This window comes from Eubalaena glacialis, chromosome 2 (genome assembly GCF_028564815.1).
Source record: "Eubalaena glacialis isolate mEubGla1 chromosome 2, mEubGla1.1.hap2.+ XY, whole genome shotgun sequence".
In the NCBI taxonomy this organism is placed as follows: Eukaryota; Metazoa; Chordata; class Mammalia; order Artiodactyla; family Balaenidae; genus Eubalaena; species Eubalaena glacialis.
In genome coordinates, this window is record NC_083717.1 from 195,810,104 (window position 1) to 195,836,277 (window position 26,174).

At 42.7% G+C, this 26,174-nt stretch overlaps 3 gene segments (V, D, J or C); all 3 read right to left on the reverse strand.

Annotated features, from left to right (window-relative positions):
- Positions 1-26,174, reverse strand: part of LOC133084762 (immunoglobulin heavy constant mu-like) — a 266,145-nt gene that overhangs the window by 179,392 nt on the left and 60,579 nt on the right.
- On the reverse strand, positions 4,742-5,209 carry LOC133084765 (immunoglobulin heavy variable 3-23-like). The segment is given in 2 exon segments: positions 4,742-5,059; positions 5,164-5,209. Coding segments are annotated over 2 exon segments (364 nt in total).
- Positions 25,319-25,784, reverse strand: LOC133084764 (immunoglobulin heavy variable 3-23-like). The segment is given in 2 exon segments: positions 25,319-25,635; positions 25,739-25,784. Coding segments are annotated over 2 exon segments (363 nt in total).

Below are 26,174 nucleotides of genomic sequence, written 5' to 3' on the forward strand. Positions count from 1 at the left end.
TGGAGGCAATTATGTCTGGAGACCAGATCATATTATAATGCTGGTGGGAATATCCGTTAGAGATGACCAATGGGTGATGGTAAAAGGAAGTGGTGAGATTTAAGTCATGTTGCTTTGCAGGTTACCAGTGATGGTCACAGCAAGAGGGCCTGACAATTGTGATAGGAAGGAGAAGGACTGATGGTGGTGGGCTTCATGGTGACCACGTGGACAGGTCCTTCTGATGGTCTCTGTGATTTCCCTTATAAAATCTTGAGAGTATAAACTCAGAATGAGGTGTGGACTTCAGGAACATTGAGATCAGATGGTTTAGGACATTTTGTATCTTTGTTGGACTCATTGAGCAAAGAAGAAGCAGGAACTATGCTTGGAAATCATCAGTGTCCTCGTGTGATATTAGATTTGTTACATTAGATGTTACTGAATGTAGGGATATTTGCTGTCCTCACATTTCAACTTCTAGGTCCACTTGGAATCCAGTTTCAAATATGAGGGATGTAGGTGAAACATTTATTATGAAACAACGTGGTATCTAAAATTTTAAGAGGTATAAATCAAAATTATGGAAATGTGTTACTGAAATTGTAATTGTCAAACTCTTCTCGGGGCAATATAAATTAAAATTAATAATAATAATTCAAGGTATTGATTTTGTTTTCAACCATTGCTAAATCCATTGAATCATTCAAGTAACAATCATTCATAAACTCAGATCCATCACGGGTAAAATGTATTAGAAAATGTATTAGAAAACAGTCATTCTAACTGATGAAATCTCACTCTCTCCTCAAGGATCTGTGTCTCTGTGGACCCGTGGCACAGTTCTCATCAGCAAGACAGGAAGGAGGGTATGTTGGTACGTTTCAATTTTTCCAGAGGAGCATCTCTGAAGAAGTCCCCCCTCTGTTTACCCATTCCATTCTTGTAGTATCTGAAAGAGGCCTTTGAGTGTACTGTGACATGTTCCCACATAAATTTCCCATGGCTTAGGAAGTGAACGTTTAACTCCACTTTTCATTGTAATAGAAACACAACAAGTAATAATTGAGAAGCATAAAAAATACATTTAAAATTTACCCAAAGGCAAGCTAGAGATTGGCAGAAAATATTTGCAAAAGACATATCTAGTATATCTGATTGTTATCTAATATGTACCAAGAAGTCTTAAACTCAACAATAAGAAAGAAACAAAAGTATTTAAAAATGGGCTAAAATCCTTAACAGACACCTGACCAAAAAGACAAAGAGTTTGCAAATAAGGCTATGGGAGAACATATATCACAGGGAACTGCCAATCAGAACAAGGACATATCCCTGAAAACTTACAAGAGTGGATCAAGTCAGGACTCTGAGAACCTTAAACACTGGGAGGATGTGGAGCATCAGGGGGTCCATTCACTGCTGGTGGGGACGCAAAACGGGATGCACCCTGGGAGCTATTCTGGTGGCTTCTTGCAAAACTAAACATACTCTTATCTATGCTTCAGCAAGAGTGCTCTTTTGCATGTATCTGAAAGACAATAAGCCTTTAGTCCAGAGAAAACCCTGCACACGATGCTTACTTAGCTTTATTCATATTTGCCAAAATTTGGAAAGGACCAAGATGTCCTTTCCTAGGGAATGACTAATAAACTGTGTACATCCAAACAATGGACACTGAAATGTCACAGCGATTTGGAAGAAATATTGAAGGGTGAGATGGAAATGCAAAGAAGAGATGCCAGAAGAACACAACTGGCAAGGTGATGTCAGGAGTGTGAAAGTGGCCCGCGAGGACTGAGGTTCCTAGGAGGTTGTAAAGAGTGAGGCTGAAGAGAAGACAACTTGGATTTGTCAGGAGGGAAATCTCCTCCTCTGGCCCTCTTGAGTTCCTGAGGCTGGACTAACAAATAACAGATTAATAAAACTAATAAAACTAACAAAGACAGATTAACAGGAGAAAAGAAAAAAATTGTAACCATAGTCATGGACGTGCCATAGAAATGGACCCAGAAGTGACCAAAGCAGGCAGCTTTTATATTTTTAGACCAAGATCCAATATTTGTGAGGAATTGGTAGAAGGAGGAAATGTATGCTTTTGGTGTGCAATTAGTGAAGAACCTAAGCAGCGTTTGGGCTGGCAGAGTCATTAAAGAAGGAACAAGGTTTGTTCATAGAGACTTCCAGGCCTGAATTCCCCATCCCTGGTGATAAGAGTGTCCCTGTGTCATGGAACGCAGGGTCTGGCTGCTCGGTGCTGAAAAGCCAATAAAGAGGCAAAGTTGGTAGAAAGGAAAGTTTGCTTTATTTTGGCTGCCTGCAACCGGGGGTGGGGGACAGACTTCTCTCCAAAGGCCACCCCCCACTGAGAATCTGTGGGAAAGGCTTTTATAGGCGGAAGGCGGGGGCTACAGGCATAAAGAGCAGAGTCAACTCTGACAGTCATCTTGAAATTGGTCATGTGGTGGTCTGATCAGCCTCATCTTGATTGTTTTAAGTAGAGTTAATCTTCCGTTCCACGGTCAGTTCGTTCCCATTTCTTTGAGGCCAGTTCTTGGAATTGTGACAGCTTATGTCATGGCTACAGTCTGGTCATCATGCAGTTAACTTCTTCCTCCTGGTGGGAGTTTCAGTATCTACAAGACAGCTCACGGGACATGGACAAGAATATTATCTATAGCCCTGGAGGAGGAACTAAATGTCCTTGATTTGCTTAATGACTTTATTATTATTATTTCGTTTTGTTGGACAGTTTTCGTTTCTTTCTAGATTTTCTGACTTCTCTGATTAAACTTACCCTTAGGCTAAATTTTTTGCAGAGAAATAAGACAGGAGGAGGGCACAGGGCAAAAGACTATTTCACTTCCACTTCCAGGTACAGGGAGAGTACCTTTCACATGGGAGGTTTATTTCTTGCTTCAGGGTGACAGGGAGGAAGGTCAGAATGTCCCTCTGCATTGGCTCTGTCTTAAGTCACTTGGAGGCATATTTTGGGGTGGCCTACCCTGAGGCCCAACACTCAGGGCCTCTTTTATTATTTTGTTTCTACATATGCACACCAAGCATGTGATGTAGGTGTCGGTTTACTTGAATCTTCCAGATGTGAAGCTAAACTGCAGCCTGGAATTGGCAGGTGATGTGCTGGAGAGCACATATCAGGACACAGTGAGACCTCCTGTCGAGGCCTGGGCTTCTCCACCTTGGATCTGGCCGCCACTGCAAAGGTTCCTGGACAGAGGTGGGCCTGCCTGTGAGGCTGCAGGACTCTTCGTGGAATGAGAACCTGTGTGATTTTCCTGCATTTTAGCGTTCACCTAAGATGCTGTGGTGAAGAAAAGAGAATAGATTTGTTTTCAGCAGCTTCTGAAAATTCATGTTATTACCCACCTGACTATAAACTTTCCCTACCAACTACATATTTGTCTATTGGTAATAGCTTTGATGATGAATATTTGACATAAAATAAACTGCACAGTAGAACAGGATGCAGGTATTATCTAAGCGTATAGGGATTCTGTTGGATCTGTAAGCCAGGAGCACATGTAGAAACACCCCTACCCATGTCCCCTCTAACTGGCATCATTCCCAGTAAGCCAGTGAGGATCTGGTGCTGCTAAGCTCATTTACATTTCTCATGCAAGAGGTTAGCAGGCAAGTCAAGAGCCACCATCCTGGCAGGGACAGCTGGTCTACCAGTAGGGCAGAGCTGAGGTATCATAATGAGGAAGGAAGAATATGTTCAACTCTTTATACATCCGCTGGGATAGTTTTGAAATGGGTCAGTTTAGACAAGATTTAGACAAGGGAAAACCTGAATATCTAACTTTGAGTCTCTGCCTTTCATATACGACATTTTCCCCCCCATTTCGAAAAGTCTTTCTTTTTTTTTTTCCACACACACACACTGTATTTTATTTTTACAAGAGATAAATAGACTGACACCAAGCATTGTAAATGGATGACCACAACAAAAGTAACAATGATTAAAATTACCAAACACAAAACACATTCATGCTGTGTCATAATATTGACATTCAGTCCAGTAATCCTCCACTGTAACAGCTCCTTTACTTTGCAGTGAAAATTGATTTGTATATTCTTTGCCTCTGAGTCCTTTTGGGATTTTTTTTTTAATTCAAACAGAAAGTCACAAAAGTTATAATCAGTCCTCATCAGTTCACTCAGTCCCATGTAATTAATTCTTTTTTTCAACTTGATCTTTTGTTAGCACTTTTATGAGTTCATCAGTTTTTCATTAGAGTTCTGAAAATGCTATTCATTCAGTTCAACAGTACAGTCAGTTACCAGAAACCTGTACTTGTCAGAGTCTTTTCCATGAATTCATTGAAGATGAAACCCTTTTATAGGAACATATTTGCAAAAGCATCACAGTACACCCAGAACTGTCTGTAAATGACAAAAGAGTTAAAAATGACCACGGTTAAAGATTTGATGAAAGTTCATAATAATGCAATTGACAAGGAAATTTAGTTATTTCTGAGACATACATTTTCGAAAAGTCTTTCTAAGCCAGGGACTGAATGTGTACGTAAAGAACCATGGATGAGTACAGAGAGGTTCCCCAGGGAAAAGTGCTATATGGAGAGGAAATCCCAGACCCTGACAGGAAAGCAGCCCTTAACTACCATCTGCACCTGCTCCTGGGGCTGAAACACACAGTTGTATGTCCTGAGTGGCCCCTGCATCCCCCCTCCTGTCTCCCTGCAAAGAGGTTTGTGTCTGGGCTCACACTGACTTGCCCTCACTGTGTATCTTTCGCACAGTAATACACGGCCATGTCCTCAGACCTCAGGCTGTTCATTTGCAGATAAAGTGTGTTCTTGGAGTTGTCTCTGGAGATGGTGAATCGGCCCTTCACAGAGTCTGCATAGTATGTGCAACCACCACTACTACTAATACCTGAGACCCACTCCAGCCCCTTCCCTGGAGCCTGGCGGACCCAGCTCATGGCATAGCTACTGAAGGTGAATCCAGACGCTGCACAAGAGAGTCTCAGAGACCCCCCCTGGCTGCATCAGGCCTCCCCCAGACTCCACCAGCTGCACCTCACACTGGACACCTGCAAACACAGAGACATCCTGGTCAGGAGACTGTCACACATCCACTGATTCCCTCACTCATATCCACTCACATCCTCAGTATCTCTTGCTCTCCATAAATTACCTTGTAAAATAACAACAAGGACAACCCAGCTCAGCCCAAACTCCATGGTGAGTGTTCTGTCCTGAACCCTGAATGGGAGCACCTGGGAATCCTGGGCTGGAGCTCCTCTCCCAGAGCTGCAGGGTCAGGGCTGGGGCTGCTTTATATCAGCAGAGGAAGGACCCTATTTGCATGACCTTCTAGTATATAAGAGGCTATGTCATTGAATGTCCTCAGAAAGGGCAGGGTCTCAGAGCAGGTGTGAGAGTCTCAGATTTTGTGGTGTTGATAGCATTTGGGAAATATAACTTTCATTATGTGATTTTTCCAGAGTAAACTCTTAGGACCCATATGTCATTTTACATATGCACACACATCCTATGATGTAGCTGTCGTTGTTACCCTCATATTAGAGGTGTAAACTACACCCAGAGGTATAGAGGGTTTGTGGAGTGTCCAAGGATTAACATGTGGTGATCGTTAGATCCAGCATCTGCACCTGTGCTCTGGGCCAGACTGCTCCCCCGAACCTACTCCAGGACAGAGTTGGACTTGCCGGGTGAGGTTTGCAGATCCCCCTCCTGTAATGGGATCATTATGACTTTGCTCTCTTGTAGTGTTTACCTAAAATATATGGAGAGGGTCAGGGTTCATGAGGAGTATTTTCAAGAGTCTCTTATGTTTCAGTATCTTTTCTTCACTCCTTCCCTCCCAAGTCATGCATTTCTTTATTTGTAATTACTTTAATGAGGTTCTTGACGTATAATAAAGCGCACAAACTCAGAATGAACACTCTGATAAATACTAACGTAAGCATCAGCATTGTCAGCAGAGAACAGTTCAATTCCTCTCATTATTTTCAGTAGTTTCTGGGTTTCCTCCTTCCTGTCCCTTCTTATCTTCCATCCTGTCCCCACATAACCATTGATCTTCCCTTGTTACTTCAGATTACTTTTCCTTTTCTAGAATTTATAAAAGTGGGATCATATTATATGTATTTTTATTGTTATGGCTTATTTTCCTCAGCACAAATAGTTGTGAATACTGTCATGTTTTTGTGTGTATCAAGAATCCTTGGTTTTAATAACAGGTGGCATTTAAAGAATGATCATAGCATGATTGGCTTATTTATTAAGCTGATGTGTGATATTGGAATTGTTTCCAGTTTCTGGGTGTTACAATAAAGCTGATAATCGTCTTGGAGATGTAGAGAGATGAGAAGCTGAGAAAATGCTTCTTATTTAATGTTCTTAAAACCACCTCAAAATGGAACAAGTTTCACATTATCAAAATCTCAACAATATATCAGATAATTATAGAACTAAGACAGCAACAAATTTAAATCTTGGAGAGAGACAAATGCTCACAGAATAACAAAGAAGAAGAATATTAATCCTGACATAGGCTTCTGAATGGAATAAAAACTACTACAAGATTAAACTAGAAATGGATGCCTTGAGGTCGAGTGTGGTTAAGGTGTAATAGTGTCCCAATGTCTCCTAACTAACTACCTCACCAGTGTAAGCGTGGTCCTGCTAAAGTGTGAATCAGATGGTGTTACCTCTCTATTCACACAGGTGTGTCTTCCTACCTGGGACAGCCCAGGATTCCTGCCTGAGCTCTTAGGTCCTCCTGTATCATGGGGAGGAATACCTTGGCTCTGGACTTGGATCTGCACTGTGTCATAGCATCTCCACTTACAGTGTGATCTTTGTCCCCTCATCCAGTCCAACTGTGCCACATATTTACCACATATGAAATGGTGAAATAGGATCGCACGCGGAAATGAATAATAATGTTCCAGGTGTTGACTGACACACAAAACCCTGCCACAACCCTTGACAGTTTCCACAGACAGCAGCTCTTTATTTTGTTCACCGTGTCTGCTTTGGGAGGGCCTGGAGGAGAAGCCCACCCTGCCCCATGCAGGGTCACTGTGAGAGGCTCAAGTTCAGCTGCAGGGTCTGCTCCTGTGATGCACACTCACGTGTAAGGGAGGGTGACCCTGAGTGTAGGCTGGGGGCTCAGCCAGGTTAGAGGGCTGGGCCTTGTGTCCACCTCGTGTGGACATTGCTTGGGCTCTGACTTCCTTTCAGCAAGAGGACTGGGAGAGCTGAGTGGTCCCTGCATCAGAGCCCTTCCTCAGGGCAGTCACTTACACACCTAGACAGAGCTTAATATAAGATCTCAGAAGTCATGCTCCTAAAATTTACCTAACTGACTTGAAGCTTAGAGCTCCATCATAGACTGCCCATGAATTATTGTGGTCTCTTCATTTACAATTGAGAAAAAATGGAAGCAACAAATACGTTCTTCCATAAATTAGTAGATAAACAATGTGTGCTGTATCCATGCTGTGGAATTGTTTCAGCAATTGAAATATTAAACTATTATACCGTGAAAGGACATGAAAGAATCCTAAATGCATATTGCTAGTTAAAAAATCGGTCTGAAAACGTTCAATTTCACCTATTTCCCATTTCGGTAAAGGCAGGTCTATATATAAAGCAAGCAGATGAGCATTTATCAGGAATTTCGGAGAAGGTCTTTGATAAGTGAAACATGGACAATATTTAAGGATAGTGAAATTCTTCTCTACAAAATTGCAGTGGTGGAAACATTGCACTGTGAACTTGTCAAAATATATACAGTAATCGCAGAAAGAGTGAACCTTATTGAATATAAATATAAATTTCATGTATAAGTCAGAGACTCAAGGATGGAACGATGCACACTGTATAGATGATACCTGATATCATAGTGAATCTATGAATTAACATGTCTGAAGAAGGTGGGAAAATAGGGTTTGACCTAAGTGACTTTGGAAATGAGTGGAGTCTGAAGGCTAAGTTCTAAGCCACTGCACATAAGCAGTAGAGCCTGGTGGATAATGGTATTTCCATCAGGAGACCGGCTCGGAATTCTTTTACTACTGTGCCTGTGGAATTGAACAATTAGTAGCTGGATGGCATCGGTGGAGCCAGGCGTCTCACTGTTGCATGGAAAGTAACAGACCAGCAAGGGGGAAAGGGTGGATTTACCCATGTGATGTTGCACTAGGATCAGAGTTGTAAGAATTACCTCACATTTACCTGAACACAGGTCCGAAGGTGAGATACAGAGATAGTTGCAGACGTGTGTGTGTATACATGCAGTAGTGAACACAGATATATTTCCAAGGTCTGTTAGCTTATAGGATCTAGAGGAAATGCCCCCAGTAGACAGGACACCAGCATTATTATCCTGATACCCACTCTTTTGGTTGCTAATACTATTCTCCAGAAAAGGATCCACAACTCATCTGAGGCATGGCAAATTCTAGGGCCGGAGAAGAGAATACACATGATTATCTTGCAGATTCTTGTAGCACCAGAATGTAAGGAAGTGTTCACACAAATGGATGGGGGCCCGTAAAGAGGAGACAGGAGACAATCTGAAAGAGGTCCCCATGGCTGAGAAGTGGTAACAATTACAGGAGCAAAGAAAATGCCTTAGTATATAACCTTCACACAAAGCATGAAACAAATATCTTGATTCATACTTATATAAGGAGATTGAATAAATATATCTAATGCAGAAGGTAGGATAAATCTCCCTTAAGGAATAACGTCAGGTAACTCATCATGGTCATCCTCCGTTCAAGAAGGTGGACTTAACCCTCCATCCCTGAATGTGGCCTGGCGTAGGGACGTGGCAGAAATTATGGGTGTCCTTGTGTTTCATGATGAATTTTTAGGTATAATATCCCAAACATCATTCATAAAATAAATTTGTAATTTTTCTGTATGCATTAAAAATTCTGTCCTGAAAACAACAACAGCAACAGCAGCAATAACTTCACTGATAAGGGAATTAAAGCACAGACTTGGAGAATGTGCTTTCTAATATCATATTTATAAAGGACTTGTATCATGAATATACAGCAAATTCACAGCTCAACCACAGCAACAAAAAATGAAAATAATGAACACTGTGCCAGTGATCTGAAGATACTTCCACAAAGAAGAGATAAAAGGTTTTAACATGTTTCTTCATTAAGGATACATAAAATAACACGGTGATGAGATACTGCTACTCACTTATTGCAACAGTTAGAGCACAAAATAATAAGAAATTCAAATATTGGGCATGATGTAGAGCGAAAGGCTCCTCATCCGCTTGCTGGAAGGAATGCCAATGGCAGCCAATTGGAATATATTTGTCGATTTCTTAGAGAGAAAACCAGACACTCACCATGGGATTGAGGAGTGAGCTAGAAAAGTATTTACAAAAATTTTTTGAACATTTATGTTTATACAAATAACTTCATATGGGTGCTTGTATCATCTTTACACATTTGAGCCTTTACCACTCCCTAAAAATGGGTTATGTAGTCAGTATTGTTTTAAATAAGTCATCAATTTTATACACTCACTTTATACATGTCAATCCCAATCGCCCAATTCAGCAGACCACCATCCCCACCCCACCGCAGTTTTCCCCCCTTGGTGTCCATACGTTTGTTCTCTACATCTGTGTCTCAATTTATGCCCTGCAACCCGGTTCATCTGTACCATTTTTCTATGTTCCACATACATGCGTTAATATACGATATTTGTTTTTCTCTTTCTGACTTACTTCACTCTGTATGACAGACTCTAGATCCATCCACGTCTCAACAAATGACTCAATTTCGTTCCTTTTTATGGCTGAGTAATATTCCATTGTATATATGTGCCACAACTTCTTTATCCATTCGTCTGTCGATGGGTATTTAGGTTCCTTCCATGACCTGGCTATTGTAAATAGTGCTGCAATGAACATTCGGGTGCATGTGTGTTTTTGAATTACGGTTTTCTCTGGGTATATGCCCAGTAGTGGGATTGCTGGGTCATATGGTAATTCTATTTTTAGTTTTTTAAGGAACCTCCATATTGTTCTCCATAGTGGCTGTATCAATTTACATTCCCACCGACAGTGCAAGAGGGTTCCCTTTTCTCCACACCCTCTCCAGCATTTGTTGTTTGTAGATTTTCTGATGATTCCCATTCTAACTGGTGTGAGGTGATACCTCATTGTAGTTTTGATTTGCATTTCTCTAATAATTAGTGATGTTGAACATCTTTTCATGTGCTTCATGGTCGTCTGTATGTCTTCTTTGGAGAAATGTCTATTTAGGTCTTCTGCCCATTTTTGGATTAGGGTGTTTGTTTCTTTAATATTGAGCTGAATGAGCTGTTTATATATTTTGGAGATTAATCCTTTGTCCGTTGATTCATTTGCAAATATTTTCTCCCACTCTGAGGGTTGTCTTTTGGTCTTGTTTATGGTTTTCTTTGCTGTACAAAAGCTTTGAAGTTTCATTAGGTCCCATTTGTTTATTTTTGTTTTTATTTCCATTACTCTAGGAGGTGGATCAAAAAAAATCTTGCTGTGATTTATGTCAAAGAGTATTCTTCCTATGTTTTCCTCTAAGAGTTTTATAGTGTTCAGTCTTACATTTAGGTCTCTAATCCATTTTGAGTTTATTTTTGTGTATGGTGTTAGGGAGTATTCTAATTTCATTCTTTTACATATAGCTGTCCAGTTTCCACAGCACCACTTATTGAAGAGACTGTCTTTTCTCCATTGTATATCTTTGCCTCCTTTGTCATAGATTAGTTGACCATAGGTGCGTGGGTTTATCCCTGGGCTTTCTATCTTGTTCCATTGATCTATGTTTCTGTTTTTGTGCCAGTACCATATTGCCTTGATTACTGTAGCTTTGTAGTATAGTCTGAAGTCAGGGAGTCTGATTCCTCCAGCTCCGTTTTTTTCCCTCAAGACTGCTTTGGCTATTCGGGGTCTTTTGTGTCTCCATACAAATTTTAAGATGATTTGTTCTAGTTCCGTAAAAAATGCCATTGGTAATTTGATAGGGATTGCATTGAATCTGTAGATTGTTTTGGGTAGTATAGTCATTTTCACAATGTTGATTCTTCCAATCCAAGAACATGGTATATCTCTCCATCTGTTGGTATCATCCTTAATTTCTTTCATCAGTGTCTTATAGTTTTTTGCATACAAGTCTTTTGTCTCCCTAGGTAGGTTTATTCCTAGGTATTTTATTCTTTTTGCTGCAATGGTAAATGGGAGTGTTTCCATAATTTCTCTTTCAGATTTTTCATCATTAGTGTATAGGAATGCAAGAGATTTCTGTGCATTAATTTTGTATCCTGCAACTTTACCAAATTCATTAATTAGCTCTAGCAGTTTTCTGGTGGTAGTTTTAGGATTCTCTATGTATAGTATCATGTCATCTGCAAACAGTGACAGTTTTACTTCTTCTTTTCCAATTTGTATTCCTTTTCTTTCTTTTTCTTCTCTGATTGCCGTGGCTAGGACTTCCAGAATTATGTTGAATAATAGTGGTGAGAGTGGACATCCTTGTCTCATTCCTGATCTTAGAGGAAATGCTTTCAGTTTTTCACCGTTGAGAATGATGTTTGCTGTGGGTTTGTCATATATGGCCTTTATTATGTTGAGGTAGGCTCCCTCTATGCCCACTTTCTGGAGAGTTTTTATCATAAATGGGTGTTGAATATTGTCAAAAGCTTTTTCTGCATCTATTGAGATGATCATATGGTTTTTATTCTTCAATTTGTTAATATGGTGTATCACATTGATTGATTTGCGTATATTGAAGAATCCTTGCATCTCTGGGATAAATCCCACTTGATCGTGGTGTATGATCCTTTTAATGTGTTGTTGGATTCTGTTTGCTAGTATTTTGTTGAGGATTTTTGCATCTATATTCATCAGTGATATTGGTCTGTAATTTTCTTTTTTTGTAGTGTCTTTGTCTGGTTTTGGTATCAGGGTGATGGTGGCCTCATAGAATGAGTTTGGGAGTGTTCCTTCCTCTGCAATTTTTTGGAAGAGTTTGAGAAGGATAGGTGTTAGCTCTTCTCTAAATGTTTCATAGAATTCACCTGTGAAGCCATCTGGTCCTGGACTTTTGTTTGTTGGAAGATTTTTAATCACAGTTTCAATTTCATTACTTGTGATTGGTCTGTTCATATTTTCTGTTTCTTCCTCGTTCAGTCTTGGAAGGGTATACCTTTCTAAGAATTTGTCCATTTCTTCCAGGTTGTCCATTTTATTGGCATAGAGTTGCTTGTAGTAGTCTCTTAGGATGCTTTGTATTTCTGCGGTGTCTGTTGTAACTTCTCCTTTTTCATTTCTGATTTTATTGATTTGAGTCCTCTCCCTCTTTTTCTTGATGAGTCTGGCTAATGGCTTATCAATTTTGTTTATCTTCTCAAAGAACCAGCTTTTAGTTTTATTGATCTTTGCTATTGTTTTCTTTGTTTCTATTTCATTTATTTCCTCTCTGATCTTTATGATTTCTTTCCTTCTGCTAACTTTGGGTTTTGTTTGTTCTTCTTTCTCTAGTTTCTTTAGGTGTAACGTTAGATTGTTTACTTGAGTTTTTTCTTATGGTTATTTTCCATATGATTAGGATATACCTGTTTTTGTTCCCTTTTATTTAATTATCTATTATCAATCTCCACACTAGATAACAAGGTACAGGCAACACAGCCCATATGTTACAGCCCAACCTGTGTCCTGACATTTCAAAATGTCCTCTGGGGAGAGAATGACTGCAGTGCTATATGGACATCATTTTCTGAATATAAACATGACTCTTACTATTCAAGTGAAAGGCATTGCATCAAACAGGAGTGGGGAGATTTTCAGGAGAGGAATTGGAAATCCATCTGAGGGTGGAAAGCAGATATAAAGTTCAACAGCAAAAATTATTTATGTCATTAAACGGTTAAAAACCTGACAACTAATAACAGAAAGTAGTGACCTAATCTTCAAATAAAGGTCTCAAGAAGAAATAATTCTGTGCGGTCGTCCAAAGATAGATGGGGAAAGACAGACAAGCCTGACTCCATGAAAAAAGTCTCAAGTTTAGAGACAAGAAAGTTCCCTGGAATCATTGTGGATGAGGCTTCCAGGGGCGGCAATGATCCAGTGGAGAAACCACAGCTTCTGAGGGAAAACCCCTCCATGCCATCCTCTGCACTTGCCCTGAAATTGGTCCTCTTGTGTCCTGATGACCCTGAGCGCCCCCTGGTGGTTGGAGCGGCCCCTGCGGGGAGGGTCGTGTCTGGACTCACCCTGACTTCTCACTGAGCCTCCTGGGACAGTAACAGAGGGCTGTGCCCTAGATGATCACGGAGCTGAGATGCAGGGAAAACTGAATTTGTGAGGTTTCTCTGGAGGTGGAGAGTCATGTTTGGAGAGACAGGTTGTAGGCTGTGCTATTCCCAGAATCAAAGCACCCCAGTCACCCCAGCCCTTTCCCTGGGGGCTGAGGGATCCAGTCCCAGCAGTCAGCACTGTTTGTGATGGAGAATCCAGAGACTGAGCAGGTGAGGGAGAGGGTCTTCAATAGTTCTGGGCCCGATTCCTGCACCAGCACCTGGGACAGGACACCTGGGGAAGGAGAAACCATGAGACACCCACTTCGCAGATGTCACCCCATAATTTCACCTTCCTCAGACCCAGGAGATGCTCACAGCTCAGAGATGCCAGCAAGAGGAGGTGTGACCAAAAGGTTTTCATGCTCATTTTGATTAATACTTTGACTTTCAGAGAGTTATGTCAGTGAAGATGAGAACCCTGACTCTGAGTAGCACAGGTGCTGTGTTTTCCCCTTGAGATTGGGTGTGATGTGCAGGTGGGAAGCATGTTTCCATATAAAGATGGTCATGGCTGGTCCTTGTCTAGGGCGCTGGAGGAGGGTGCTGGCTGAGATCCAGGGTGGACACAGCTTCATGTCACCTCTGAAGAATGGGTGATGTTTCTTTTCCAATATGATACTTACATTTCCATATATGTCTATCTGCGTCTATATTATAGGTGTATTAGTTGGTTAGTGTGGCCATTACAGAATAACAGACTGGGTGGATTAAACAACAGAAATGTATCCCTCTCACGCCTGGAGGCTAGAAGTCTAAGGTCACGGTGTCAGCAGGTTTGGGTCCTTCTCAGGCTTTTCTCCTTTGCTTGCAGATGGACCTCTTCTCACTGAATCCTCAGATGGTCTTTTCCCTGTGTGTCTATGTGCATCCCTGGTTTACTTGTATGTTCATTATTACTCTTCTGAAGTGTGACAAAGACGCTTGACCACCCCTTAGCCAACAGGTTCCTTGCAATGCTCTCCTCAACTAGTCTTGACCTGTGGGCTTCTGTGCTTATATTGGCATGGCCAGGTTTTGCCAAGACCCCTGTTAAGTGAGAATAATGAGAATCTCCCACCCTTGAGCTCTGATCACCCTCAGTATTCGATCAAAACCATCAAACCTCCTATCACCCACATGGTATCTGATCACCCTGGTCTCCCTTTAGCAAGAATCCTTGTGAGTCTATGAAACCAGAATCCCCTTAGCCTGTATTTCTTCCCTTAATAATTTCCAGTCCACTCGACCCCACCCTCTTCTTGGCCACAAGCCCCCACTTGCCCTGCTGTAATTGGAATTAAGCCAAGCTTCCAAGGCTGCATCCCATATGCAGCAGCGAGTTTTGTCTTTTGGTCTTGGTTGAGACTTATATTGGAAACATGAGTATCATTTTCACCACCCATGGCCATATAACTCATGCCTGAATGAAGCTGATCTCTCATGTATATTTTCCCTAAGTCCACTCACAGCCATTTGTGCGTAGGGGCACTAGACTGTTCTTCAGCCCTATGCCTGGGTCTACTTTAAACAATCACCAAGAATCCCAGAAATATGAAAAGCATGACACTAATTTGACCCCAGAAAGTGCTCAATTATATGACGGGAGTTGAAACAAGAAAAGAGAGCATCGCCTTGAGTGACCTCAGCTGGGAATGTGTGTGTGTGTGTGTGTGTGTGTGTGTGTGTTGGGTGATTCAAAGAACCGGCCACATTGTTAATGTCCGTGAAAGACCACAAAATGACAGTATTTATTTTGCGGTGCTCATAAAAGCTAGAAGTAGGTGAATTTGCAGATGTGGAATCTGTGAATAGTGAGGATCATTGCATGTGCAGTATTGGAGCACTCTGGCATCAGAGTCTATAACACTGCCTGCTGCCGAATTCAACACTTTTGTGCAGGTTGCCTGAAAGCAGGAGCGTGTGTCTCCTACTTCCACACGTACAAAAACAAAACAACAATTAATACTGTTGAAAAATCTCATGTGCATTCTCAGGATATTTACAAGTTTCACGAACTTCAGGCTCAAATTGAACATTATGGTGAGCCGCAGGGTTGTTTTGAGCTCCTCTGAGAAAAATATAAATAAAGAAATGAAAAACAACCTTAATTCTTGAGTATTATATGTGTGTGTGCATATGAATATATATATACACAACTATAATAGAAATAAAAATTAAGCAAATATGTACATGCACACAAACTTTTCTAGACACAGCATAATCCACAACAATGAAACATTAGGATACAGAACAGGGTCTGTGGTGGAGCTCCTGGGCAGGAAGAGGAAAGCAGAGGTTCTAACAAGAATTCCCGCCCAGCCCCTCTCTGCACCTGCTGCAGGCCTCAGCCCTGTACTTGTTGGGTCCTGAGCGCCCCCTGGTGGTTACGGGCCTCCGTGCAGGGAGGTTTGTGTCTGGGCTCACACTGACTTCCCCTCAAGGTGTCTCTCGCATAGTAATACACGGCGGTGTCTTCAGTTGTCAGGCTGCTCAGTGATAAATAGACTTGGCTCTTGGAGGTGTCCCTGGTGATGCTGAGCCGGGACTTAAGAGTTGGGTTATAATATGCGCTTCCACTATCATCCATCTCACCAACCCACTCCAGCCCCTTTCCTGGAGGCTGTCGGACCCAGGATACACCATAGCTGGTTAATGAGAATCCGGAGACAGTGCAGGTGAGGGAGAGGGTCTGGGAAGGCTTCACCAGGCTGGGTCCCGACTCCTGCAGATGCCCCTGGGACAGGACACCTGTGGACAGAGAGAACCACGGTGACTCATGGGCTCAGATGCAGCTTCCCCATGTGTTCATGGCTGAATCCCTGAGACACTCACCTCTGGGAGCTGACACCATAAAGAGGAAGAACCACAGTGGATTCATCTTCTTGCAGATGAGATTCATGAAGCCCAGAAAATCTCTTCAATCATGAGGAGAAACCCATATTTAAGTGAACAGGTACTTTGTTTTTACCTTGTGGTCTAAGGGGATATTTGCATATAGGAGGGACCTTTTTATAAAAAGCATCAAGTAGTGAAGGGAGGTCTCTGTACCTGGGGCTCCCCCTGTGAGAAGGGTGCTGGCTGTGCCCTCAGAGATCTCAGCCCCCACCTGGGGTCCCCCTCCTGATGCCTGGGGGACTCTTTGTCCAGGAATGAAATGATGCTGAAGGGCTAGTCAGGAAATCAGCTGTGCTCAAGGATCAATGGCAGATTTGGGGAATAGACTTTAATCCCATGGATGTATATATTTCACATAAATACCCATCAAACATTCAGGGTCCTCCAAGTTGTCAGAAACAAACTATTATTTTTTTTCCTTTCAGCATTAGCTCATGTTCATTCCCTGTATATGCAAATATCAGAGACAAACCATACATGTAATAATCACATTGAATTCAGACAAAGTTAGGTAAAATTTAATGTTTACCATAATTCACAAAGGACTTCGTGTTTCCCTTAAGTTGGGTGAACATTTCTTCACTTGAAACAGTTTAAATATTATCAAGAGTTGCTCTGGAGGTGGATTTATTCATAACAACTAAACACACAGTGTATTTGTGGACAAGGTAGTCATTCTTGCTAAGATGGTCATGGTTCCTATCACTGCTGACTTGGCCAGTAGCCTGCCCTGCCTTTTTCCTGTGCACAACTGAGTATCTGCAGGAACACCGTGAGCTTCAGGACTCCTTCCTTGTGGGTGGACATTGAGGAATCCCCAAGGCTACCAAGGACTAAGAACAGACAGCTTCGGGAAGCTCCTCAGGACTCCAATATGCTGGGCAGGTGACCTGGTCACAGTGCACAGACTCACTCCTTCTAGAAGTGTTCCTTTCTAACTCTGTCACTGCCAGTGACTTTGGAGGTCAGGGAACACAGTTCCTGCTGTACTGGGTGAGGGAACATGCGTGATTCGTGGAAGTAAAGCTTCACAGTGAATGGCTTGCAGAGTATGAGGGTGTCATGGTCAGAGGAAAACCCCCACCTCAGGAAACAGGTTCCCTTGAAAAGTCCACCTGAGAGCAGCTTTCCCGAGTCCCTGGGTCAGTGAGTCCTGGAACTGTGCCTGAGGTCATATAAGTAAATTCTGCTGGAGAGCAGAGTACATCTCCATCCCATCTCACTGTGGGCACTGAGGATGTGGCCTCACCATCTGCATTTCAGTCTGCAAGGATGTAAATTGGGGATCATGATGGTAATGGTATGTCTGAAATTTATAGTGTGTTTGCCAGGGGTGTTGAATGTTGTCATCAGTGTCAGCAGTGATGTTATCTTTCCTGGGACCCAGAAAGTCCAATGTGAGTCCCCATCTCTGACTGACACCCTGTACATGTAGCACTGGCTCCACTCCTGCCCTGAGAGGTCACACCTGTGGGTCTGGGGCAGGTCAGCTCTCCCTCAGCCCAGTGATTTCACCTGTACACTGACTGATGTCGAGCCTGCTGTCTATGAGAAGATATTTACTCCATACTATTTCATGAACAGAGTACTATACGTCTTCTCGCTTTTCCAATAATATTTGAAGAGTAAATTAAATACTAAATAATCTGCCTGCTTGAATGTCGATAATAGGAGAGCCAACCAAAGTAATATGGGCAAGAATCACCGGGCAAGTCTGGACCCTGTTGTCAGGACCTGAAAATTGAGCTGATACGCTGTGGGGTAGGGGAGCGGAAGGGATGGCATCTAAAACCTAGAATCAGGTGAGCCCATTATTCACCAGGTGGAAGAAGGGCCTGCATTTGTACAGATGCCCCAGCATCTGCCCTGCCCTTCTTGAGCTGGTGGATTAGAGGAGATCCATCCAAATTCATGTTAACATAGAAAGATATATAACAGGTGTGTTTATGTTTCAGTGGTTGGGGATGTGTGGTTAGGGTCTATTTAACCCTAGAAGAAATGTGTTAGGTCACCAGGACTAAAAAAGGGTTATTTTTCCTTTGTGGAGGTAATTGGAAGCCATTATGTCTGGAGACCAGATCATATTATATTGCTGGAGGGAATATCCGTTAGAGATGACCAATGGGTGATGGTAAAAAGAAGTGGTGAGATTTAAGTCATATTGCTTTACAGGTTACTGGTGATGGTCACAGCAAGAGGGCCTCACCATTGTGATCGGAGGGAGAAGGACTGATGGTGGTGGGCTTCATGGTGACCACGTGGACAGGTCCTTCTGATGGTCTCTGTGTTTTTCCTTATAAAATCTTGAGAGTATAAGCTCAGAATGAGGTGTGGACTTCAGGAACATTGAGACCAGATGGTTTAGGTCATTTTGTATCTTTGTTGGAATCACTGAGCAAAGAAGAAGCAGGAAGTATACTTGGAAATCAGCAGTGTCCTCGTGTGATATTAGATTTGTTGCCTTAGATGTTACTGAATGTAGAGAGATTCGCTGTCCTCACATTTCATCTTCTAGGTCCACTTGGAATCCAGTTTCAAATGTGAGGGATGTAGATGAAACATTTATTATGAAGCAACGTGGTATCTAAATTTTAAGAGGTATAATTCAAAATTATGGAAATGTGTTACTGAAAATGTAATTGTCAAACTCTTCTCTTGGGCAACATAAATTAAAATTAATAATAATAATTCAAGGTATTGATTTTGTTTTCAACCATTGCTAACTCCATTGAATCTTTCAAGTATCAATCATTCATAAACCCAGATCCATCACGGGTAAAATGTATTGTTAGAAAACGGTCATTCTAACTGATGAAATCACACTCTCTCATCAAGGATCTGTGTCTCTGTGGACCCGTGGCACTGTTCTCATCAGCAAGACAGGAAGTAGGGTATGTTGGTACCTTTCTGTTTTTCTAGAAGAGCATCTCTGAAGAAGTTTCCCCTCTGTTTACCCATTCCATCCTTATAATATCTGAAAGAGGCCTTTGAGTGTACTGTGACATGTTCCCACATAAAGTTCCCATGGCTTAGGAAGTGAATGTTTAACTCCACTTTTCATTGTAATAGAAACACGACAACTAATAATTGAGAAGCATAAAAAATATATTTAAAATTTACCCAAAGGCAAGCTAGAGACTGGCAGAAAATATTTGCAAGAGAGATATCTAGTATATCTGATTGTTATCTAATATGTACCAAGAAGTCTTAAACTCAACAATAAGAAAGAAACAAAAGTATTAAGAAATGGGCTAAAGTCCTTAACAGACACCTGACCAAAAAGACAGAGTTTGCAAATAAGGCTATGGGAGAACATATATCACAGGGAAATGCCAGTAAGAACAAGGACATATCCCTGAAAACTTACGAGTGGATCAAGTCAGGACTCTGAGAACCTTAAACACTGGGAGGATGTGGAGCGGCAGGGGGTCCATTCACTGCTGGTGGGAATGCAAAACGGGATGCACCTTGGGAGACATTTTGGTGGCTTCTTGCAAAACTAAACATACTCTTATTATGTTTCAGCAATAGTGCTCTTTTGTATGTACCTGAAAGACAATAAGCCTTTAGTCCAGAGAAAACTCTGTACACGATGCTTACTTAGCTTTATTCATATTTGCCAAAATTTGGAAAGGACCAAGATGTCCTTTCCTAGGGAATGACTAATAAACTATGTACATCCCCACAATGGACACTGAAATGTCACACCGATTTGGAAGAAATATCGAAGGGTGCGATGCAAAAGCAAAGCAGAGATGTCAAAAGAACAAAACTGGCAAGATGATGTCAGGAGTGTGAAAGTGGCCCTTGAAGACTGAGGCTCCTTAGAGGCTGTGCAGAGTGAGGCTGAGGAGAAGACAGCTTGGGTTTGTCAGGAGGGAAATCTCCTCTGCCCATCTTGAGTTCTTGGGGCTGGACTGATAATAAAACTGACAAAGACAGATTGACAGGATAAAAAATAACTTTTAACCATGTGCATGGATGTGTCATAGAAATGGACTTAGAAGTGACCAAAGCAGGCAGCCTTTATATATTTAGAGAAAGATCCAACATTTCTGAGGAATTGACAGGACCAAGAAATGTATGCTTTTGGTGCTCAATTAGTAGAACCTAAGCAGAGTTTGGGGGGCGGGGTAGTGCATCAAAGAAGGAACAAGGTTTGTTCATAGAAGTTTCCAGGCCCGAATTCCCGTCTCTGGTGGTGAGGGTGTCTTTCTCCTTCCAGATGCAGGGAGGGCACCTTTCACGTGAGAGATTCATTTCTTGCTTCAGGGGGACAGAAAGGAAGGTCAGAATGTCCCTCTGCCTTGGCTCCTTCTTAAGTCACTTTAATTCACAGCAATCAATTTAGAACTGAGGTGCACTTTGGGGTGGCCTACCCTGGGCCCCAATACTCAGTGCCTGTTTTATTATTTTGTTTCTCCATTTGCACACCAAGCATGTGGTGTAGGTGTCAGTTTCCCTGCATCTAGCAGGTGTGAAGCTAAACTGCAGCCTGGATTTTGTAGGTGATGTGTTGGAGACACACATCAGGGCACAGTGAGCCCTCCTATCCAGGCCTGGGTTTCTCACACTGGACCTGGCCGCCCCTGCAGGGGTTCCTGGATAGGGGTGGGCGTGCCTAGTGAGACTGCAGGACTCTTCCTGGAATGAGAACATGTGTGATTTTCCTGCATTCTAGTGCTCCCCTAAGAAGCTGTGGTGAAGAAAGGAGCACAGATTTGTTTTCTGCAGTTTCTGAAAATTCATGTTATCATCCACCTGACTACAACCTTTCCCTACCAACTACCTATGTGTCTATTGATAATAGCTTTAACGATGAATATTTGACATAAAGTAATCTGCACAGTAGAACAGGATGCAGGTATTATCTAAGCGTATAGGGATTCTGTTGGACCTGGAAGCAAGGAGCACACCTGGAAACATCACCACCCTTGCCCCCTCTAACTGGCATCTTTCCCAGTGACCCACTGAGGATCCGGTGCTGCTGCTCAGCTCATTTATGCTTCTCATGCAAGACGTTACCAGGCAAGCCAAGAGCCACCATCCTGGCAGGGACAGCTGGTCTATTAGTAGGTCAGGGCTGAGATTTCATAATGAGGAACGAAGAATATGTTCAACTCTTAATAAATCCACTATGATGGTTTTGAAACTGCTCAATTTAGACAAGATTTAGACAAGGGCAAACCTGAATACCTAACTCTGACTCTCTGCCTTTCTTACCTGAGATAATACTTTTCCCATTTCAAAAACCCTTTGTAGTTCAGAGACTGAATGTGTAAGCACAGAAGCATGGGTCCAGAGAGGTTCCCCTGGGAAAAATGCTATATGGAGAGGAAACCCCAGACCCTTAACGACCATCTGCACCTGCTTCTGGTGCTAAAAGGCAAAATTGGTGAGTCCTGAGTACATCCCAGAAATCCTTATGGCCCGCTGCATCACAGGCCTCCTGTCTCACGTGCAGAGAGGTTTGTGTCTGGGCTCACACTGACTTCCCCTCACTGTGTCTCTTGCACAGTAATACGTGGCCGTGTCCTCTGTGATCACAGAGCTCAGCTGCAGGGAATACTGGTTCTTGGACGAGTCTCTGGAGATGGAGATGTGGCTCTTGAGGGATGGGTTATATGCTGTGACACCATTATAACATATGACTCCCATCCACTCTAGGCCTTTCCCTGGAGGCTGGCAGACCCAGCTCCAGCAATAACCACTGGTTGTGATGGAGAATCCAGAGACAGCACAGGTGAGGGAGAGGGTCTGCTGTGGCTTCACCAGTCCTGAGCCAGACTCCTGCAGATGCACCTGGGACAGGACACCTGGGGGCAAGGAGAATCAGTCCCTGTGAGTCACCTGCAGCCATAACCATCCCCATAGACCCATGCCTAACACCTGAGACCTTACCTTGGGGAGCTGTCACCAGGCAGAGGAGAAGACCCCACAGCCTCATCTTCTTCTAGACCACAGCTCTGCCTTCCCCAGAGACCTCAGCCCTGCCTGAGGAGAGAGCTGTGAGCTCCCACAGCCCAAGGGTTGATTTTACCCTAGAGAATGGAGGAAAATTTGCATGTGGGGCATCCCTGTCCTTATAAGTAGAGAAGCACTGACTTAGGCTCCCCTGGGCCATCTGGGGCATTTGGACTCACTCAGCCTGTCACTCCCGGTAGAACACTTGGTCAGTGTGGGACGTTGGAATCAGGTCAAGGGATGGTACCTTCTTTCTGATCATTAGAATAAAGCTACACAAGATGAGTGGGTTACTATAATTTTAATTTCTTGTATTGTTCAAGTAGCTATTTTAAATGATTATAGTTCTTGTGTTTCCCTGGTGGTGCAGTGGTTAAGAATCTGCCTGCCAGTGCAGGGGACATAGGTTCGAGCCCTGGTCTGGGAAGATCCCACATGCCGTGGAGCAACTAAGCCTGTGAGCCACAGCTACTGAGCCTGCGCTCTAGAGTCCACGAGCCACAGCTACTGAAGCCCGCATGCCTAGAGCCCATGCTCTGCAACAAGAGAAGCCACCGCAATGAGAAGCCCGTGCACCGCAACGAAGAGTAACCCCCACTTGCCGCAACTAGAGAAAGCCCGCACGCAGCAACGAAGACCCAACGCAGCCAAAAATAAATAAATAAATAAATAAATAAATAAAATAAAACAAATGATTACAGTTCTCTCCAGACACTTTCTGAAATCCAAATAAACACATTAAATATATCTAGCATTGCCAAATTTTATAATCATAATACATAAAATGATATTTTGCTATCAACTTGCTACAAATATAATTCCATAATAGATGACAATCTGTCTCAAACTTCCATTTCGTTTGAGTATTTATGACATTACTTTTAACTGACCCACTATCTCTAAATCAGAGACATGTGTTTCATGATGCTGAGTTTTATGATTGTGGCTTGTTTTGCTTTTATTTTGTAGTAAATGCTTGCTTCACCTAATAGTTAAGATATACATGTTTTAATTATATTCCTGCAATTGGCATTTTCTGTTAATTTTATTAAGTAAATCTTTCACATTTCCAATATTTTAAAATGTGCGTATAAATAAGTATATTCTGTTTTATGTTCTGTACATAATGTGTCTTATCAAATTAAACCTAGGCTTATCCAAAGGCACACATCATTTGTTACACTGATCTGTGTCTATCCCGTCACCAATGTCACATGGTCTTATTTGTGTGTACATAATAATTCTCTCTCCACTTTTACAACGTCATCAATCATATCTGAATATAACAAAATGTAATGCTAGGTTTGGATTTCTGAAGCTCCTTTAAAGAGCTTCCCACAGAACCTTCGTCTTCATCTCAGCCATCATTGTAGGTCCCAGGCACACCCCTGGTCTAAAGATTTAGCCCTCCCCATCCTTTGTTACAGATGGAGACAGAAATCAGGTTACAGAACGGATGGAGGCCAGAGACTCTGTGGATTTGGGTGTGGGATTGACTGTGTCTCACAGGTGTAAGCTTCAAGAGCATGCTTTCCATCCTCAGTTCCTTGTTATCTGTATTGATAAACAGTTTTGGGTTTGAATGACCACTGGCCATCTTGAACAAGAGATCGAGGGCAGTGGAGCCCATCCCAGGACAGTGCTGACCATGTTCGCTCTGTTCTCTGCTCAGGGAAGTGCACAGAGACTGAGCTCAGCTAGAGAACCTTGGTCTGGTGCTTAGATCCCAGACTCCACAAATATGAGAGGGACCTCCACCCCGTACTTGCGAGAGAAGAAGGCAAACTGGGAGAAAGGAGCAGACAAAATCTAAGATAATTTGTGAGCAGAAAAGGGCAAAGTGCATGTTCACTGTGGTGACATTTGCATAACACATGGAAGATATGAGTGTATTGTAAACACAAATTCAACAGGGATAATTTTTCAACTATGGTATAGGTTAAGGGTCAGATTTCATTATTTTGGACGCAGATATCCACTTTTCCCTGCACCATTTTTGTTGAAGAGACTATCCTGCTAGTCACATGGTATTGGAAGTCTTAGCCAGTGCAATTTAGGTGAGAAATAGACATATAAGTCACCCATACCAGAAAGGAAGAAGTGAAATTTTCCTTGTTTGCAAACAGTATGATGTTTATAAAGGAAAGGAGAAGACCCCATATGAGAAACTGTTAAAACCAATAAATTCAATAACTTACAGGATGCAAAATAAACACAATAACTATTTGTGTTCATGTATACTCACAACAATATATTTTGAAATGCTGACTAGGAAACAACCTCATTTACTGTAGAAGAGAACGTTTATGGGGTGGGCATCTTAGGGAAAGTAGGAGAATAGCAGAGAGGGGGCAGGATCTGGACTCTGTCACCTGGTTCCCGTTATCCAGGTGGATTCTCGCTGTGGAGGCTGAGAGACAGGTCTAAGCACACAACACAGGGCTGCTTTCAGAGACCACCCAGACATGACCCAGGCAGGCTGGGACAGGTTTCCATTTCAGGGCTTGTGTTCCTGCCTGCCTTGTGGGGAAATAGGAGTCCAGTCCTCAGGCAGACTACCTCCTCATCCAGGAGACTAAGGGACTAATACAGAAGGGCAATCCCTGGACACCAATGTCTACCCGAGTGGATGAGGACCAAGAAGACATCATGCTGTAAGGAGGGCAGAGACCCCAGGAGCTGATCATAACCTCGGGGGGGTCATTCCCCTGTGCTGGTGGGGTGAAGGGACCATGAGGGGACAGCATGTGCATGTCTGAGGTGAGAGAACCATGATCAGATTGTGACAAGGAATATGGGGTCTGTAGGGGCCGGAAGAAGGAGGGGTCTCATCTGCAAACAGAGAATATTTCTTCCCCCTTTAGTGCCTGGGGAGAGTGTGTGTACATCAGAGCCAAAAACGTCACAGCAGGACATTTCCCTGAGGGCAGCTGGCAGCTGGGAGAGGAAGGAAATCATTGACTCCAAGGGGAAGCCACTTCCCTGTCCCTCTGCACCTGTCACTGGTTTAAGCTTCTATGCAGGCGGGTCCTGAGCACCCCTTGCATCCCCGCATCCTCTCTCCCTGCAGGAACGTTTGTGTCTGGGCTCACACTGACTTCCCCTCACTGGGTATCTTTTGCACAGTAATACACGGTCGTGCCGTCAGATCTCAGGCTGTTCATTTGCAGATACAGCGTGTTCCTGGAGTTGTCTCTGGAGATGGTGAATCTGTCCCTCACAGTGTCTGCATAGTTTGTGCTATCACCACTATCACTAATGTATGCGACCCACTCCAGCCCCTTCCCTGGAGCCTGGTGGACCCAGTGCATAGAGTAGCTATTGAAGGTGAATCCAGAGGCTGCACAGGAGAGTTTCAGAGGCCCTCCAGGCTGCACCAAGCCTACCCCAGACTCCACCAGCTGCACCTCACACTGGACACCTGCAAACACAGAGACATCCTGGTCAGGAGACTGTCACACATCCACTGATTCCCTCACTCATATCCACTCACATCTCAGTATCTCTTGTTTTCCATAAATTACCTTGTAAAATCGCAGCAAGGACAAACCAGCTCAGCCCAAATTCCATGGTGAGTGTTCTGTGTTCTGTCCTGATCACCGAATGGGAGCACCTGGGAATCCGGGGGCTGGAGCTCCTCTCCCAGAGCTGCAGGGTCAGGGCTGGACTGCTTTTCATCAGCATAGGGAGGACATTATTTGTATGTCTTCTGACTATATAGCTAGTTGTTGGTTTGGACACCAACAGAGAAGGAGGTGCCCCAGAGCAGACGTGAGTGTCCTGAGCAGTTGGGTGGCAATGATAGTATTTGAGAAAATGTAATTTTATATTATGTTGCTATACATTGATAAAAATTTAGACTTCACCATATTTATTTCATTTTTACAAAAGTACATAAATATGACATTAGGCATGAATGTTAATTCGTTTATACAGATGTAAAATTACAAATAAAATCAT